The sequence below is a fragment of the Antechinus flavipes genome, chromosome 3 (assembly GCF_016432865.1).
Source record: "Antechinus flavipes isolate AdamAnt ecotype Samford, QLD, Australia chromosome 3, AdamAnt_v2, whole genome shotgun sequence".
Taxonomy (NCBI): Eukaryota; Metazoa; Chordata; class Mammalia; order Dasyuromorphia; family Dasyuridae; genus Antechinus; species Antechinus flavipes.
Window position 1 is genome coordinate 63,826,260 of NC_067400.1, and position 18,093 is coordinate 63,844,352.

Below are 18,093 nucleotides of genomic sequence, written 5' to 3' on the forward strand. Positions count from 1 at the left end.
CCTGTATGTGCCAAAATGTTTGTGGCAGCCCTGTTTGTAGTGGCTAGAAACTGGAAAATGAATGGATGCCCATCAATTGGAGAATGGTTGGGTAAATTATGGTACATGAATGTTTTTTAAAAAGCCATTAGATTTGACAAGTAAGAGATCACTCATGACTTTGGAGAGCTGTTTGAATCAAATAATGAGGTCAGAAATGAAATTGCAAAAGATTTAGAATTAAGTGAGAGAAGTGGAGGCACAAATTGCAAATGGCTTTCTCAAGAAATTTAGCCCAAAAAAGGAATGAAAGATAATGTTGATAGCAGGAATGGTAGAATTAAGTGAGAGCTTTTATTTTTAATAATGTTTTTTTATTTTCAAAATACATGCAAAGATAGTTTTCAACATTCACCTTGAAAAAGCTTGTGTTCCAAATTTTTCTCTCTCCCTTCTCCCCTCCCCTCCCCTAGACATCAAATAATCCAATATAGGTTAAACATGTAATCCTTCTCAACATATCTCTACATTTATCATACTGTACAAGAAAAATCAGATCAAAAAGAAAAAAATGAGAAAAGGAAAAAAGCAAACAACAAAAAAGGTGAAAATACTATGTTGTGATCCACATTCAGTCCCCATAGTTCTTTCTCTTGGGTCCAGATGGCTCTCTCCATCACAAATCTATTGGAATTGGCCTGAATCACCTCAATCTTGAAAAGAGATGTTTCCATCACAACTGATGCATCACATAATCTGGTCTTTGCTGTGTACAATATTCTCTTGGTTCTTCACTTAATATCAATTCATGTAAGTCTCTCCAAGCCTTTATGAAATCATTCTGCTGATTATTTATTATGGAACAAGAATATTCCATTATATTCACATACCACAACTTATTCAGCCATTCTCCAACTGATGGGCATCTACTCAGCTTCCAGTTCCTTGCCACTACAAAAATCTCTTTGGGATACAGACCCAGCATTGGATCAAAGGGTGTGCACAATCTGATAGCCCTTTGGGCATAGTTCCAAATTGCTCTCCAGAATGGTTGGATCAATATTGAGAGCTTTTTAAGGAGGAGAGACACATAGGTGTGTTTGTAAACAGCAAGGAAGCAGTCAATGGATAAAGACTGAAGATTAGAGTGGGGGTGAGAGGCAATTTATTGGAGAAGAGTGGAAAACAGGGAATCAAGATTCATGTAGAAGGGTTTGCCTTGATGAGAAAGATCACTTTTTTCTTCATGAGAAATAGGAAAGAAGAAAAAACTACATCTGAGTGATCTGAGACCAAGATGGGGAAGGGGGGGATACAACAGTGAACTCTCAAGTGGGCTCCTTTTTTGCACTAAAGTATGAAGTGAGGTCCTCAGTTGAAAAGATGGAAGAAAGATTGCACGGGAAGTTTGAGGAGGGATGAAAGGTTTGGAATTGCTACCAGCTGTGCTGAGTAAGATAGCGAGTCAGTTACAGAGGTGTGAAAGTATGACCTTGCTGCAATGAGAGCCCATTTGAGATTATGTCACATAAATTGTTCGTGGACTCAGTCACAGTATGGTTTTAGGATTTTCTCCAATTCGGTTCAGCAGCACACAAGTAAGACTGAAGGCAGTGGATTATAGAAATAAATCCAAGGTTGGACAAGGAACAGTGATATGATATGGAACAAAGGATTAAATTGGAGAATAGAGTGTAAAGATGAAGTAGTTCATCAAGAGATCAAGCTAAGGAGGGAAAGTTAGGGATGACAGCCTGGGAAAGAACTGAGTGGTGAAACAGCAAAGTGAAAAACAAGGTTCAGAATCATAAGGCAGAAGAAAAGATTATGAGCAGACAAATAAATTTCAGAGTTCATAGCTAAAGCATTGTTGAGGTAAGACATGGGGAAATGGGAAAATTAAGGAAGTGAAAAATTGGGCATTTAAAAGATATATATGCTGAAGATCCTCAGTATAATAGCAAGAGTAGGGATGGTGAAAATGACTCTGAGTCAGGACAGAACTCCTTGAAGAAGAAAGGATAGTGTTTTGTGGGTGAAGATAAATAATAGCTACATAGCTTTTTATAATTACATATTGAATGAATAAACCTCAAAGGAGAAAGTACTGAATGACAGTGAGTGGTAAAGGGAAAGCTTTGAAGTGAACACCTTCTTCACCATAAAAATGGAATCAAAGGGAATAACCAATCAGTCCGTAAACATTTATTAAGTGCCTACTGCATGCTAGGTATTGTGCTCTAACACTGAGGATACAAAAAAAGGTAAATGAGTAAATATGCAATCAATACTAAAAATACTAAAACACTAATCTAGGGAGACCAGGTCAGAAGAGGAAGGGGGTAGGAAAGGAAAAGGCTGAAGGTGAAAGTGGGTGTGTAAACTATTAGAAAGCACAATGAAAGTGATGAGAAGATCTGATATGGGATATGGGGGAAAGGAGAGTAAGGCAATAAGCGATGGGGAAAGAAGTCTGTACAATGACATCAGGGGCTCCGAATCACAGGGAGGAGTAAGAATAGGATGGGGTGGGGAGTATGGGAGAAATGAGTCCAAGGAAAGGATCCTGGCTGTCTTCCATACTTGGAATTGATTCCTTCATCTGTCTCCTGGCTTTCTTCAAGTCAAAGCTTCAATCCCACCTTCTTCACAAAGGATTGGGGAAAATCCACTTAATGCTGGTCTTTCCTCTAACATTATCTGCACCTGTGTCTTATTTGCACATAATTGTCTGCTTATCCTCTCCTCTATTAATAAACTGTCAACTCGGGAAGAGTAGGGGCTGTTTTGTTTTTACCTTTCTTCTTATCTCAAGTTTGGTATTGTTTGCTACATACAGTAGGTGCTTAATAAATAAATTGACTATTTTACAGATGGGGAAAATGAGACGAAGACTAGTGTGTGAGGCACAATTTGATCGTACATCTTCTTAACTCCAAGTCCCACACTCCATCCACCAAGCTAATGAGTTTTCTTCCTCTTCCCTTCCCCCATCTTTCCTTACAGTGGAAAATAAGGTATTAGAGAAAAAAGTAAATTTAGTTACCATTTCACAGATTTTTTTTCTTTTTTTTCCTCTTAAAAAAATTTTGGGGGGAATAAAAATTGGAGAGATCCAAGAGGAAATATAGGTGGTATCAAAACAGAAGATATCCATAAGTATTTATTTTTTAAAAAGAAATAGATGGATGAGAAAAGATTTTTAAGACATCAAAATCTATTTTTAAGTAGTTGGTAAGAAACTAAAAAAATCAAAAACCTATTAAGACAGTGAGATTTTTTAAAAATCAAGACTTTTAAAAGATAAACAGTCATTTCTGTTTAATAATAAAATAAATTATTTTAAAAATAAATGGAAAGAAACTAACATTACATCACAAAATATATTTTTAAAATGTGGGAGAAAGAAATCAAAAAAATAAAAAATAAATGGTGAGAAGCTAAAAAAAATCTATTTTTAAAATAGTGAGAATTTTTAAAATCTATTTAAAAATAAATTTAAAACCTTTAAAAATACATGGTGAGAAATTATATATATATTTAATTGTGAGAAACTGGGAAATATCAAAACATTTATTTTAAAATGAATACATGATGGAAAATTTTTTAAAAATTAAAAATCTATTTTAAAAACAAGGTGAGGAACTAATGTGTATATAATCTATTTTTTAAATGATGAGAAATTTAAAATATCAAGAAATTTATTTAAAAATAAATAAATGAGGGGCAGTTAGGTGGCGAAATGGATAGCACACCACGCCTGAAATCAGGAGGACCTGAATTCAAATTTGTTCTCAGACACTAGCTGTGTGATTCTGGGCAAGTCACTTAACCCCCAAGTGAAAATAAATAAATGGTGGGAAAGTAAGAAATATTAATCTACTTTAAGAATAAGTGAGAAACTAGAAATACATGGAAAAAATCAATTTTTTAAATGATGAGAATTTTTAAAAATTAAGTATTTTTTTTTAATGGTGAGAAGCTAAATTAAAAACACAAAAGCTATTTTTTTAAAAAGCAGGCAGGGGCAGCTAGTTGGTGTAGTGGATAAAACACCAGCCCTGAAGTCAGGAGGACCTGAGTTCAAATTTGGACTCAAACATTTAACACTAACTACCTAGCTGTGTGACTCTGGGCAAGTCACTTAAACCTCAATTGTCTCAGCAAAAAAATAATAATAATAATAATAATAAAATAAGAATTTTAAATGGTGAGAAACTTAGTAAATAAAGTTTTTAAAAATAAATGGTGAGCAGCTAAACAAAAAAAAAGATGCTATTTTTTAAAATGAGAAACTTAAGAAATAAAGTATTTCAAAACTAAATGATGAGCAGCTAAACAAATAAAAACAAGTTTTTTAAATGGTGAGAAACCTAAGAAATTAAAAAAAGCATTTCAAAAATAAATAGTGAGCAGCTAAACAACAACAATAAAAACCCAAAAGCTACTTTTTAAATGGTGAGAAATTTAAGAAATAAAAAAAAGTATTTAAAAAATAAATGGTGAGCAGCTAAGCAAAAAAAAAAAAAAAAAAAGCTATTTTTAAAAAGAAAAAACTGAGCGTAACCTTTCTAAAGTCAATCCACAAAGACCCCGGCATTTCCTTCCAAGACCGCATCAGCGTTTGCCAGGGCTGGGAGCTCGCCGGGTCGGTCCCGGGGAGGCCCCGCCCCCTGGCGGCCCCGCCCGCGCGCTGCTCTGCGGCGTGGCTGTCCCGGGAGCTCGGTCCCGGGGCGGGCTGGAGGAGCCGGCGCGCCGGGCTGTCCTAGCTCCTCCCAGTCAGCAGAGGGCTCCGGGCTGCCGGGCGGGAGGGCGGGGCCCGGGATTGGAGCCGTAATAGTACTCGGAGCCGGCGAAGGGGCGGGAGTCGAGTTCGGTCCAGGAGCGCGAAAGGAAGGCAAGAGTCATGCAGGTAAGGTGGGCGCCTCCCGACCCCCCATCGCGCCCCCGGCAGGGCCCTGGGAGGCCCGCTGCACCCCACCCTAACCGTGGGACTGCAGGCGAAAGTGAAAGAGAAAGCTCCGGCCGCAGGGTGAGGAAGGGGTCCTGACCTTCCGGGGCCCGGGGCGGGAAGGGGGGGGAGGGGGCCTTCTTGCTTGCAGGCTCGGAAGGGCTTTTGTGCATGGATTGCAGAGAATGGATGGGGGGCGCGGTGCGAGGGGAGGGGGAAGCTCAGGCCCGAGGGAAGGGGAGGGGGCTCGGATGGGGAAGGCGAGCGAGTCTCCTCCTGCCGGAGTCTCCCAGCTTGGAGCCGGGGCTGGGGGCGGGGCTGGGGGCGGGGCGCTTGCGGCTTAGACCGGGAGAGTCTCGGAGAGTTGAGGACCCGGGAAGTTTTTCCAGGTTGAGGACGGGGACTTGGCGGGGGCTCCGCGGGACGGGGCGAGGGCGAAAAGGCTCAGGGCCGGGCTGGGCGGAGCGGGGCTGCTTCCCGGGAAGCGAGATGGAGGCTGGAGAAGGGTCCCTTTCGCAGCCCTCCGCGCGTGGCCTGGGGACTGGGGGGCTGCAATCAGAATCTCTGCCTTCCCAGGCTTCAGTAGCGGGAAAGGAAGCGGTTCAGGCAGCAGCCAGAGAGCTGCTCAAGTTTGTGAACCGGGGACCCTCCCCCTTCCACGGTAAGCGCCCAGACCCCTCGGAGAGAGAAGCTGAGCCCCCTGCCGCCCCCCGCCCGTTCCCCTGACCGAGGTCCCCTTCCTCCCGACAGTGGTGGCCGAGTGCCGGAGCCGGCTGCTGCAGGCCGGCTTCCAGGAGCTCAAAGAGGCGGAGAAATGGGACCTCCAGCCCGAACGCAAGGTATGCGAGGCCGGAGCGGGTGGGGGCAGCGGAGGACCCCCGGCCGGGGCTGGGCGCTGAGGGCTCTCCCGTTCCCTCCCTAGTACTTTGTGACCAGGAACTCCTCCACCATCATCGCCTTTGCAGTGGGGGGCCAGTACTCCCCCGGCAATGGCTTCAGCGTCATCGGGGCCCACACGGACAGCCCTTGCCTCAGGGTACGGAAACGGGGGCTCAGGGTATGGAAACGGGGGCTCAGGGTCCGGGAATGGGGGCTCAGGGTACGGAAACGGGGGCTCAGGGTCCGGAAACGGGGGCTCAGGGTCTGGAAACGGGGGCTCAGAGTACGGAAACGGGGGCTCAGAGTACGGAAATGGGGGCTCAGGGTACGGAAACGGGGGCTCAGGGTATGGAAACGGGGGCTCAGGGTCCGGAAATGGGGAACAAAGTGGGGGAGATAAGGCCCAGAGAGAGAGGTCCTGGGCCCAGGGTTGTCTCCTGAGCTCTGGGCGGCAGAGACACTTCATGCAGACGCTGTCCCCCAGCCAGACTGTGTGTGTCCTTCCAGGTGAAACGCAGGTCCCGGCGCAGCCAGGGAGGCTTCCTGCAGGTGGGTGTGGAAACCTATGGGGGCGGCATCTGGAGCACCTGGTTTGACCGGGACCTCTCCTTGGCTGGGCGAGTCATTATCAAGGTAAGGACTGGCACAGGGGCCTGGGGTGAGGCAGGAACCAAGGCCCTAATGCCCCTGTCCCCTCTTAGAGCTGCTGGGGAAAGGTAGGCGGAGACCCCGGGCCAGGGCATACTAGAGGCTGGTTTGGGCCTCTGCTCATCGGAGGTTTGGGAGCCTCAGGGATTGGCCGAGGCCTTGGCAGGCGCAGAAGAAAGGCCTGGGGTCTGCATTGACCTGTTAACCCGCCGGTTACAGAATCCTTCCTCGGGGCAAATTGAACAACGGTTGGTGCATGTGGAGAGACCGATACTGCGCATCCCCCACTTGGCCATCCATCTCCATCGGACTGTCAATGAAAACTTCGGTCCCAACCCCGAGACCCACTTGTGAGAGAGGGGGTCAGGGATGGGGGCGAGGCAGGGGAGGTTAGAGATGGGCCGCCTGGGGACGGAGCTGGGGGAGGGCCGGGGTACCAGCTCTGCGGCCCTTCCTAACCTTTGGAGCATGAGGACTTCCACAGGGAGCTAGTCTCTGTTGATTGAGAAAATCCACAATGACCATTCTGATGCTTTAAGTCAGCTACATTACACATCATTCTGAATTCTGAATGCTTTAAATGAACTATGTTACTTATCGCAATAATTAAAAGTAATAGATACGTGTAGACCATATTATTTATCCTATATGAAATATGTTTGATTTTTTTTTTATTAAAGCTTTTTATTTTCAAAACACATGCATGACATTGGATTTAACATATATTTCTACCATGTTTAACATATGTTGGACTACTTGCCATCTATGGGAAGGGGGGGGAACTGGAACACAAGGTTTTTCAAGGGCTAATGTTGCAGAATTATCTATGCATATGTTTTGAAAATAAAAAACTTTAATTAAAAAAAACTATATGCATGGATAATTTTCAGTATTCACCCTTGCAAAACCTTGTGTTGCAAATTTTTTCCTTCTTCCTCCTCCCCCCTCCCCTAGACGGCAAGTAATCCAACATATGTTGAATATGTACACTTCTTTTATATGTATTTCCACAATTTTCATTATGTTTATACTAAGTCATTTGCTAAAGCAGACCTTCTCGCAGTTACTCTGAAGAGTCCTTTTCCCCTCTGGGGTCCATAGTTGGGAACCACTGTAATCTCAAAGAGAAGTTAGATGAAGGATGAAGGGCTGTTGAGGAATCAGGTGGCCATTTGTAACAGAGGCATGGGCAGGACCAGCATAAATGCAGACCTTCCCCTGTCCCAGCCTCCCTCATTCTGCTGTCCCCTATCTCCTTGCAGAATACCCATCCTGGCCACAGCGGTGCAGGAGGAGCTGGAGAAGGGCGTGTCTGATTCAGGATCTCCTGCTGCCAAGGTGAGAAGGGAGACTCGCTGAGGGAAGGGAAGGGACGGGAAGATGTTGGGGGTGGGGGTGGGAATAAAGGATCCCCAAGTGACCGCTCTCCAATTCATACCCATCCCTGTAGACGAACAGACACCAGTCAGTGCTCATGTCTCTGCTCTCTGCCCAGTTGGGGCAGAAACCTGAGGACATCCTGGAAATGGAATTGTGTCTCACAGACACTCAGCCTGCGGTAAGGAGAGGGGGGACCCCCTGACTTCCAGCCCGGCTTAGCTCTGCAAAATGGAGAGAGCAGACCACAGGGGGAAGAGAGCCGAAAGCGTGGGATTGTGGGGAGTAGAGCTGGCCAGGCTAACTGTCCCTTCTCTCCAGGTCCTGGGAGGCGCCTATGACGAGTTCATCTTCTCCCCCCGACTGGACAACCTGCACAGCTGCTTCTGTGCCCTCCAGGTGTGGAGCCAGGGGCTTGGCAGATAGATGCCCTGCTCCATCCCCATGGCACAAAGCCTTGGACACACCGCAGGGGGTCACTAATGCAAACATACAGGGTCTTGGAAAGTCTCGGGCCTCTGAGGATATGTGGGAGGGAACCAGGGGGCCGCCTCCCGCCTTTTCTTATAGTACTTCCTGTGGTGAGACTGGAGGGGGAATAGGCTGGAGAGTGCTGGAAATGCCTCAGGAACCCCCATTGTTCTGGCCTTGGTGACAGAGGGTGGGGAAGGGAGGGGGAGAGGAACTCCCATTGTTCTGGCCTTGGTGACAGTGGGGAAGAAGGAAAAAGAACCCCCATTGTTCTAGCCTTGGTGACAGAGGGAGGGGGAGAGGAACCTTCATTGTTCTAGCCTTGGTGACAGAAGGTGGGGAAGGGAGGGGGAGAGGAACCCCCATTGTTCTGGCCTTGGTGAAAGAGAGTGAGGTAGAGGGGGGGAGAGTCTCGTGGGCCCCCAAAGCAATCTTTCCTTTAAAAAAAAAAAAAAAAGCAGCGCTTGGGGATGCAGTAGCCACTTTAAAAATGCTTGTGTCTCCCTCCCAGGCCTTAATCGACTCCTGTGCTGCCCCAGCATCCCTTGCTTCAGAGCCTAATGTCCGAATGGTTGCACTTTATGACCATGAAGAGGTGAGACACGGACTTGATGGGGAAGAGAGGGGGAGGGAGGCCAGGGAGCTGGGGAATTTCTGTCCATTCCTGTGTATAAACCTTTTCTAAGGTCCATGGAAAGGGCTGGAGGTAGTAAGAAGTTAGTCACATTATTGGCTCAGCTTAGTATGCATTTCTCCCCCATCTCTGCCTAAAGTTCTCCTACCCATCCATCAAGGTCTAACTCAAATGCTGCCTCCAGGAAGCCTTCCTGGATACCCTCATCCATTTCCTTTTACCCCTGGGGAAAGCAATGGGATTTAGAAGGCCAGCCTACAAGCCAGGAAGATCTGAATTCAGGTCTCGCCCATGACACCTGGCTGTTTAAATCTATGGGCAGATCATTCAGGATCTTGCTTGTAACTGGTTGTTCCTAGGAGACTTTTTAAGACAAGCTATAGGCAAGATGTTGATCTGGGGGGATCCCTCTGCACTGATGAAATCCAAGATCAAGGTTTCTTTATGTTGACGTTCACTGGATGCACTTCTTTTCCCTACTGGCCTCTCCTGCCTTATTTTTCATTTCTCCTTTTTTTTGGTCTCCATCTCTCCCAGCCACTTCCAGACTAGGTTTTCAGCTCCTGTGGGTAAGGGCTCTTCCCCCGCATTGTACCTGGGAGAGTGCCTTGTAAATAGTTTTCATCAGATAGTTTCTGAGTGTATGAAAGATCCGGTTCCACTGGGAGTGTGGACTGCTTGCATTTTTGTTTTTCTTCCCAGGTTATTTTTACCTTCTTTCTAAATCCAATTTTTCTTGTGCAACAAGATAACTATATAAATATGTACACATATATTGTATTTAAGAGATACTTTAACTTATTTAACATGTTTGGGACTACCTGCCATTTAGGGGAGGGAGTAGAAGGAAGAAGTTGGAACAGAAGTGATTGCAAGGGTCAATGTTGAAAAATTACCCATGCATATGTTCTGTCAATAAAAAACTATAATAAAAAAAAAAAAAAAGAAAGAAAGAAAGGTCCCCTTCCCAGCATCAGACTACTTGTGACACATAACCTGGGGCCAAAGTAAAGACTCCTCCCTCCCTCAGCCGAAGTATTGATCAGGTATCTATGTTTAGATCCCTGAGATAACAAAGGCCTGCCTCTGAAAGATTTACATGCCAGGTGGGGGAAGAGAATTTTAGTTTAATAAAAAAGAAGCTAGATTTGGCATAGTACTGGTAGTATCTATAGTTGGACACTACCAGCTTAACCCAAAAGACTTGGGGAAGTTTTAAAACTTAAAACTGTACCAAGCCTTTAGGAACACCCTGAATAAATAGGATAAATAGAGAAGGGGCAGTTACAGTTTTTAAAACTTTACATAGCATCCTAGGATCTCCTCTCCCTCTAAAGTTTTATAAACTCTTCTCCATAAAATGGGATTGATAAAGAGCATTTACCACACCCTCTCCAGGGTTGTTGTTAGGATTAAATGAAATAATAATTATAAAGCACCTGGCATATAGTAGGTGCTTAATAAATGCCTGTTACTTTTTTTTATAAAATGAGTAATGCAGATTATTATTATCTCTTGCTTAGATGAATGAACTGAGGTGGAGAAGTTCATTCAACCAACAAGCATTTATCAAGTACTTGTTATATATCAGACATAAGTATAAGAAGTACAAATGTGAGTCAGTCTCTGTTTAAGGAGTTGACACTACTCAGAATGTGGCACACATTATAAGTAAATAGTTTGTATAATCTGTATCAGACTGGGGAGGAGGGAGAAAAATTTGGGACTCAAATCTTTCAAAAAATGAATGTTGAAAATTGTCTTTACATGTAATTGGAAAAAGTCAAATAATATATTTTTTTAAATAATAAATAATAGTGAGTTGAGGTAGGACCCTCAACTTAGGAAATCAGGAAAGGCCTCTTGAAGGAAGCAGGAGTGGAGCTAAATTTTAGGCTAGAGGTTTAAAGAGGTAAGGTGGGAGGTGAAAATGGATGAGCTTTATTTTCATAAGGGAAAGTTTGTGCAAAAGTCAAGAAATGAGAACCCCCTAAAATTTTTTTGTGAGTTTAAAAAAATATTTATTTTTCTGATTTTCCAATATTATGCAAATATTTTCCATATATTTCCAAATATTATGCAAAAATCATTTTCGGTTTTCACCTCTATAAAATCTTGTGTTCCAAATCTTTTTCTCCTCTCCAAGACATCAAGTGATGTGATATAGGTTAAACATGTGCAATTCTTCTAAATATTTCCATATTTGTCATGCTGTGCAAGAAAAATCAGATTAAAAGGGAAAAAACCAAGCCAACAAACAATTAAAAAGGTGAAAAATACTATGTTTTGATCCACATTCAGTCTCCTTAGTTCTCTTTCTGGATGCAGATGGTTCTCTCCTTCACAAGTCTATTAGAATTGCCTTGAATCATCTCCTTGTTGAAAAGAGCCAGTTCATCACAGTTGATCATCACATAATCTTGTTGCTGTGTACAATGATTTCCTGGTTCTGCTCACTTCACTCAGCATCAGTTCATGTAAATCTCTCCAGGCCTCTCTGAAATCATCCTGCTGACCGTTTCTTACAGAACAATAATATTCCAACATTCATGTACCATAACTTACTCAGCCATTCCAACTGATAGGCATCCACTCAGTTTCCAGTTCCTTGACACTACAAAAAGGGTTGCTACAGATATTTTTGCACATGTGAATCTCTAAAGTTTTTTATTTAGGAAAGTCAAGTGGTGAGAGCTGTGCTTCAGGAATATCCATTTGGCAGCTACATGGAGACTGGATGGGCAAGGGGAGGCCAATTAGGAGACCCTTGCAGGAGTCCAGGCAAGAGCTGATTTTTTGAAGGCCTACGTAAGGGAGAGAATCGGATGGATTTGAAAGGTGCTGACGAGGTAGAACCAACAAGGCTTAGAGATTAATTATGGGGGCAGGGTTTCAAATTTGAGGGACTGGAAGAATTTCAACAGAAATTGGAAAGTTAAGAGCAGGAGGGAGTCTGGGCGAAGATAATGTGTTCTGTTTTGGACCTGATGAGTTGGAGATGCCCAGGGACATCCAGACTGGAGAAATCCATGGGACTGTGGCTCAGAGGAGAGGTGAGAGCTCCAAATGTGTGTCTGGGAGTCATTCATCATGGAAATGATAGTGGAATCTTTGGGAGGAGTTAATGAGTTTAGAGAGAAGAGAAAATGGCTCAACACAAAGGCATGGGATTACAGGCTGAAGGCCAGAAGAGACCATAATGTCCAACTCCTTCATTTCACAGGAAGAAACAGGCACAGGAGGTTGAGTTACTTGCCTGGAATCGCTAGTAAGTTCCTGAGGCAGCCTTCAAACTCAAGTCCTGGGGTCCATTTACCACATCTAGGCTCCTCACTCTGGAATACAGACAGGAACAAAGGCTGGAAGATGGATGAGGATCCTGCAGAGGGGGCTCAGAAGGATAAATCAGACAGGAAAACATCCCCAGCCAAGCCAGAGGAAAAAGAGAGTATCCCAGAGAGGGTGGTCAGCATTGTCAGCATTGAAGAGAGGACAAGAAGGAAAGATAAAGGTGAAGAACTTAACGGCACAGAGACCTTGGGTCTCTGCAGAGAGTCGAGCCAGGCCACAAAGGGGAAGAAATGGGGACAAGTGTGTAAATGTGATAAATGTGGACAACCTTTTTCCTAGGAGTTTGGCTCCGAAAAGAGAAAATAACCAATATTTGATGGGCATGAGAGTCTTAAGTGAAGCTTCAAAGAAGCTGGGTATTTTTTTAGGCCTCAAGGGAAGACCCCCTTGGAGAAGAGGAGGTTGAAAATTATGATGATCGAAGGATCAAGTTGGTGGAGAAGAGAGATGGGGCCGTGTGTTGCAACCAAGGGCCCCCTCCGTTGGGATTTAAATCCAGGTCTTCTGACTCCCAGGAGCATGTCCTTTCCACTACACCATGGCTCTCCCCAGTTGGACTGTAAACCCTTCAAAGTCTGGATCTGTGTCTTTAAGTTTCTTTGCATCTCAAGATCAGTTACAGCTCCATAGCCCTAGTAGGTGCCTCTTAATTGATGGAAGGGAAGATTCCATCTCCAGTGGCAGCCCTTTGAGATCAGAGCAGTGTTTCATTCAGGAAATAATTAATCAAATGAATATTACATGCATGGCACTATTTTAGGGGCTAAGATGGTGGAGGTGGAGATTGAATTTTTTTTGATAAATTTTTTAATCATTACCAACACTAGGTGAATGTCCAGTGAACAGTATAAGCAACTTATTGAATGAGTATTACATGCATGGCACTATTCTAGGGACTAAGATGGTGAAAGTGGAGATTGAATCATTTTTAATAATTATAATATTTTTAAAGCTCTACAAGAGGTGAACATCCAGTGAACAGCATAAACTAAACTTATTGAATGAGTTACATGGATGATACTATTCTAGGGGCTAAGGTGGTGGAGGTGGAGATTGAATTATTTTTAATAATGTCTTTTAAACCACTACCAACAGGAGGTGAATGTCCGGTGAACAGTATAAACAAAAAATGCTACATCGGTCTTGGAAATGACTAGGCATTGCCCTGCCTCCCAGTTTTCATGAAGAAGGATAAAACCATTCCTTGGGGTGGGAACATTGGGCAGTTGGACTTCCCTTCCCCCCAGACCGCTGCTCAGGAGGAGAAGGGGGTGGGGTTTGGTCCCTTCATCTGTCACTGGGGAGCCTTGCTTGGACAAGGGCCCCCCAGACCTCCTGCCCCAGACTGGCTCAGTATTCCTGAGTTGACACCTCCCCTGCCCCTAACCCTCCAGGTTGGATCACAGAGTGCCCAGGGAGCAGAGTCGTTGCTGACGGAGCTGGTGCTCCGGCGTATCTCCGCCTCCCCCAAGAATCTGACAGCCTTTGAGGAGGCCATGCCCAAGTCCTACATGATCAGCGCCGACATGGCCCATGCCGTGCACCCCAACTATCTGTGAGTCCCTGGAGCCCTCTTTACCAACAGTGGGGGTGTTGGGGACTGACCCATGGTGGTCTCTGCTGCTCCCACATCAATCCTGTACTGAGGTTTCCAAGAGCAAACCCAAACTTAAGCTGATTGTAGAACATTTCATCTCTCTCCTCTAGGGATAAGCATGAGGAAGCCCACCGGCCCCTTTTCCACAAGGTAATCACGCCTCCCTCTCAGGCCCTCTGTCTCCTCTGTCCCAGGACCTGTCCTTCGCTTCCTCCTGCTGGACCTCGTCTCTCTCCCCCATGACCTGTCCCCATTTCTTCTTCCAAAAGTCTCTTTCCCCTACTTTCAGGCCCTGCCTTTTCCCCTCCTAGCTCTTTCCTCTCTATTTTCCCTTCCCTATATCCCTCTTTCCCTTCCCATTGGACCCTGCTTATTTTCAGCCTAGGTCTTTCCTTTTCCTCTCCACCCAAAACCCACTTTCTTCCTTCGACATCCCCATAAATCCCAGCTTTCCCTCCAGGAGCACTTAACCAGTGCTGATTAAGACTGATGGATTGGAGCCCCTTTCCCATCTTTTCTCCTCCCAGGGACCTGTGATTAAGGTGAACAACAAGCAACGCTACGCTTCCAACGCCGTTTCCGAGGCGCTGATGCGCGAGGTGGCTGGACGAGTGGGGGTGCCCCTTCAGGTGAGCATTTGGGCCCAGACCTATAGTTTGGGGGGGGCAGCCCCACTGACAGCTGCCTCGGTGGGTAACATCCCAGGAGAGAGCCCTGCATGGAAACTCGGGACCCCCGCAGCAGGTGTGCCAGTGCTCAGTGTCCCAGCATCAAGGTTGCTGCCTTTATTAAACAGAAGCATCAGGAGTCCTTCAGCCCCTTCACCCTGGAGGTTATGATGGCAAAGCCAGGACTCCCCCAGAGAACAGAGGTTTAGTCCCTCCTGGTTCTTCACACGTGGTTCACTTCATGACTCAGAAGTCTTAAGTCCTGATGGACCTCGCATCTCAGCCTGGCCGTTAGCATCCTCACATAGACTCCCCTTCCTGTCTCTGCAGGAGTTCATGGTTCGGAATGATTCCCCCTGTGGCACAACCATTGGGCCCATCCTGGCTGCTCGTCTGGGGCTGCGGGTGCTGGACTTGGGCAGCCCCCAGCTGGCCATGCACTCCATCCGGGAGATGGCATGCACCTCCAGTGTGCTGCAGACCCTCACCCTCTTTAAGGTAATCCAGCATCTGCTCTCCCTTATTCGCTTCACGTGGCAGCAGTGTCTCCAGCCTCTGGGATTGGTTGCTGGGGCAACGTCATCCCTCTAAGTGACGAGGCTGGTCACCATGGCAATGCCACGAAAGCATTCAGCAGACCAGCTCAGCCTTCCCAAGGCTGAGGGGCCTAGGCCAAACCCCAGAATTAAGGGAAAGAAAATGGAAGAGTAAGAGGGAGGATTTCCAGGGAGAGTTGTCATACAGACCCTAATACCTAGCTACTCCACCCTGCTTTGCCCCATCCAGGGCTTCTTCGAGCTGTTTCCTGTGGTGAGCCAAAATTTTGCCGTGGAATGAGACGTCTCAAGAGCTTCTCTTCCCTTCCTCACTCATTGGGCTCAGAATGTCAGTTCTCACCTGACTCAGAATTGAAATATTAAAATGAATTTTTCACTTATTCTTGCCCTTCTAGGTTTTTTGAAAGAGGGGAACACTGAGCAGGGGTGGGGGGAAGGGAAGGTATTGAGTCCCTGGTACTAGTGGAACCTGAAAGGAAGGTGAGTTGATGGAAAGAGATTTTGATCCCTTGTCTTTACCTCAGAAGTGAGCTGGCAGGAAGAATGAGGAGGTGGGACTGGCTGCGGGTGGGGTTAGTGCCCCACCCCACATCTTGGTAGTAGTGGGGCAAAGAAGCTGCTTTCACACCAGACCTCGTCCAGGCAGAACCTTCCCTTCCCGTCCTCCTTCCATGCAAGGATCTGAGGCTGCAGGGACCTTGCTGTATTCTCTCGGCATTAGTGCCCCTCTCCAGTGAAGGAGCTGGTCCATGGAGTGCTAAGAGAAGAAATGAGCTCATGCTGGAGCAGTCTCCTTGCAGTCTCAGAGCAGTCTCAGCTATTCCTATAACTTCAACATTATCAATGCATTAACTAACTCTTTTCTAATTCTAATTAACTAACAAATTCTAACTCATTATCAGTGAGAATTTTCTGAACATCCTCTGGTTTATTAGCCAGGATCTTCATGCTCCATTATGAAAGCAGGAAGGGGAAAAAGTGAGAAAGCATCTTCCCCCAGAGTCACATAATTGAAATGTCAACATTTACATAGCACTTGTGATAGCTTGCGAAGCACCTGATCAAATTGGTTCTTGTTTCTTTATGACAATTCTGTGAGGTGGATAAGGCCACAATTATTAGTGTTCCCACTTAGCAAGTAGAGACACAGAAGAACAAGCTAATTGACTTGTCCGTTGCAATGTAGTGAATCAGGGATGGAGTTCTCAGAAGTCTAGCCTCCACCCCCCTGGGTGTTCTGACTCTCAATCCAGTGCGTGGGATCCTGCCATCGATGGTACAGCTAAACACAGAACAGTACCAGTCATCATGCTCCATGACATTTAGTGCTAATTAGAAAAGGGTTAACTCTTAGCTCTATCTCAGCTCAAACTTCCTCCCTTTCTAGTACCATTCTCTCCTCTCTGCTATCTTGTCTCCTTTTGCTAAAAGAAAGATTGCTTAAGTACTGTGAAGGGAACAAAGGTAAGAAAGATCTGGATGACTGGGTCCCACAGGCTGGAACATGGAGCTGGATCTACCAAGATGAAATTTAGAAGGAATCAGTACAAGTTGCAATGGAATGAAGGCTGTCCTTGGAGTCCAGAAATCTACCTTTGATTCGCTTCCCAATGATCCTCCCAAGATATTTTTTAATAAGTTATACATAAAGTAAAACAACAACAACTTTGGAGGAATTTTCCTCTTTAGAGAACTGAACAAATCATAAGTACTCCCCCAACACCTCCAAAGGCAAATACACAATGTAATATTTCACCTTTTTTTCCAATGAATTTTACCACTACAAAGTAGGGGAAGCATACTTAGCATTATGTCTGAAAAAGATCTGGGGGTGTTAGTGGACTGCAAGCTCACCATGAGTCAACAAGGATGGGTTGTTGCCAAGAAAGCTAATACTGCCTTGATTTGCATCGAGAGGCACGGCTTCCAGACATAAGGAGATGACTGTGCCAGTCTACAGCACCCTAGTTGCACCACATTTGGAATATTGTGTTCATTTTGGGGCACCATAGTCTAGATGGCATCCGGGAGGGGAAGAGCCTTGGGGCCACCAAGGAAGGAGCTAAGACTATTTAGCCTGAATAAAAAAATACTGGTGGAAATTCATAGCTATCTTCAAGTACAATATTTGGAAGGTAGTCTGTTAAGGTGAAGCTTTTTTTGTTTGATCCCAGAAGGCAGAATTTGGGGTAGTAAGTGGAAATATCAAAGAGGACTATTTAGACTTGATATCCCCAAAAAAGTTTCCTATCAATTAGATCTATCCCCATATGAAATAGGCTGCCTCTGAAAGGTAATGAGTTCATCTTTCCTGGAGGCCTTCAGGCAAAGACTGGATGATCATTTGTCTGGTCTCAGGGATTCCTTTTTAGGTATATATCTGGCTAAATGACTGCTGAGGTCTTTTTCCACTGGGAAATTCTACAGGCAGGGATAAGGAGGGTTGGGGGATTAAATGGATAGTCATGAAGCCAAACGAACCTAAAAATCTTAGGCAATGGCAAGTAGTCTAGAACATAGATAAATGTAGGAATACAGCTTGTAAGCCCATCTAAACTCCAGCACTGTGCACTATAGGTATTAAGAATAAACGTTTATTGAATTGGTGGGCAATGGGTAGCCATTTGAAGTTTTAAAGCTAGGAAGATGTGTATATGATGGGATCAGAGCTTTAGTTTAGGAAAACAAGTCTGGTGGTTGTATGAAGAATGGCTTGGAAGTGAGAGATTTAATGTGGAGACCCACGGTCCAGTTGAGGGTACCTGAACATTTATGGAGAACCATAAGGTTTGCTAATGGCCTTAGGGAGGTGGTACAATTTTATCTCCATTTTAAAGATGAGTCAGAGAGATTAAGTTATTTGCCTACCTAGTAAATGTCAAAGGCAGGACTATCTGAGCAAAGGTTTCTGCTGACTCCAGCTTCTATAATCTTTGCTTCTCCACGAGTTGATAGGAATAGGAGAAAGAGAGGAGGAGGGG

General features: G+C 45.1%; 1 protein-coding gene across 1 annotated transcript; it reads left to right on the top strand.

Annotated features, from left to right (window-relative positions):
- Positions 1–4,773: 4,773 nt before the first annotated feature.
- Positions 4,774–15,490, top strand: DNPEP (aspartyl aminopeptidase). The gene is made up of 15 exons (XM_051983493.1): positions 4,774–4,891; positions 5,507–5,591; positions 5,681–5,769; positions 5,853–5,966; positions 6,317–6,442; positions 6,677–6,807; positions 7,720–7,795; positions 7,908–8,015; positions 8,156–8,233; positions 8,817–8,900; positions 13,685–13,845; positions 13,998–14,037; positions 14,415–14,516; positions 14,886–15,053; positions 15,342–15,490. Exons 1-15 carry the CDS (start codon positions 4,886–4,888, stop codon positions 15,390–15,392), a joined length of 1,419 nt encoding a protein of 472 aa, XP_051839453.1. The 5' UTR covers positions 4,774–4,885; the 3' UTR covers positions 15,393–15,490.
- The last annotated feature ends 2,603 nt before the right edge of the window (positions 15,491–18,093 follow it).

Bases quoted from the DNA above. Each gene is read 5' to 3' on its own strand.
- DNPEP (XM_051983493.1), top strand. The intron at 6,808-7,719 runs GTGAGAGAGGGG...ATCTCCTTGCAG, and splicing joins CCCAACCCCGAGACCCACTT to AATACCCATCCTGGCCACAG. The intron at 8,234-8,816 runs GTGTGGAGCCAG...TCTCCCTCCCAG, and splicing joins GCTGCTTCTGTGCCCTCCAG to GCCTTAATCGACTCCTGTGC.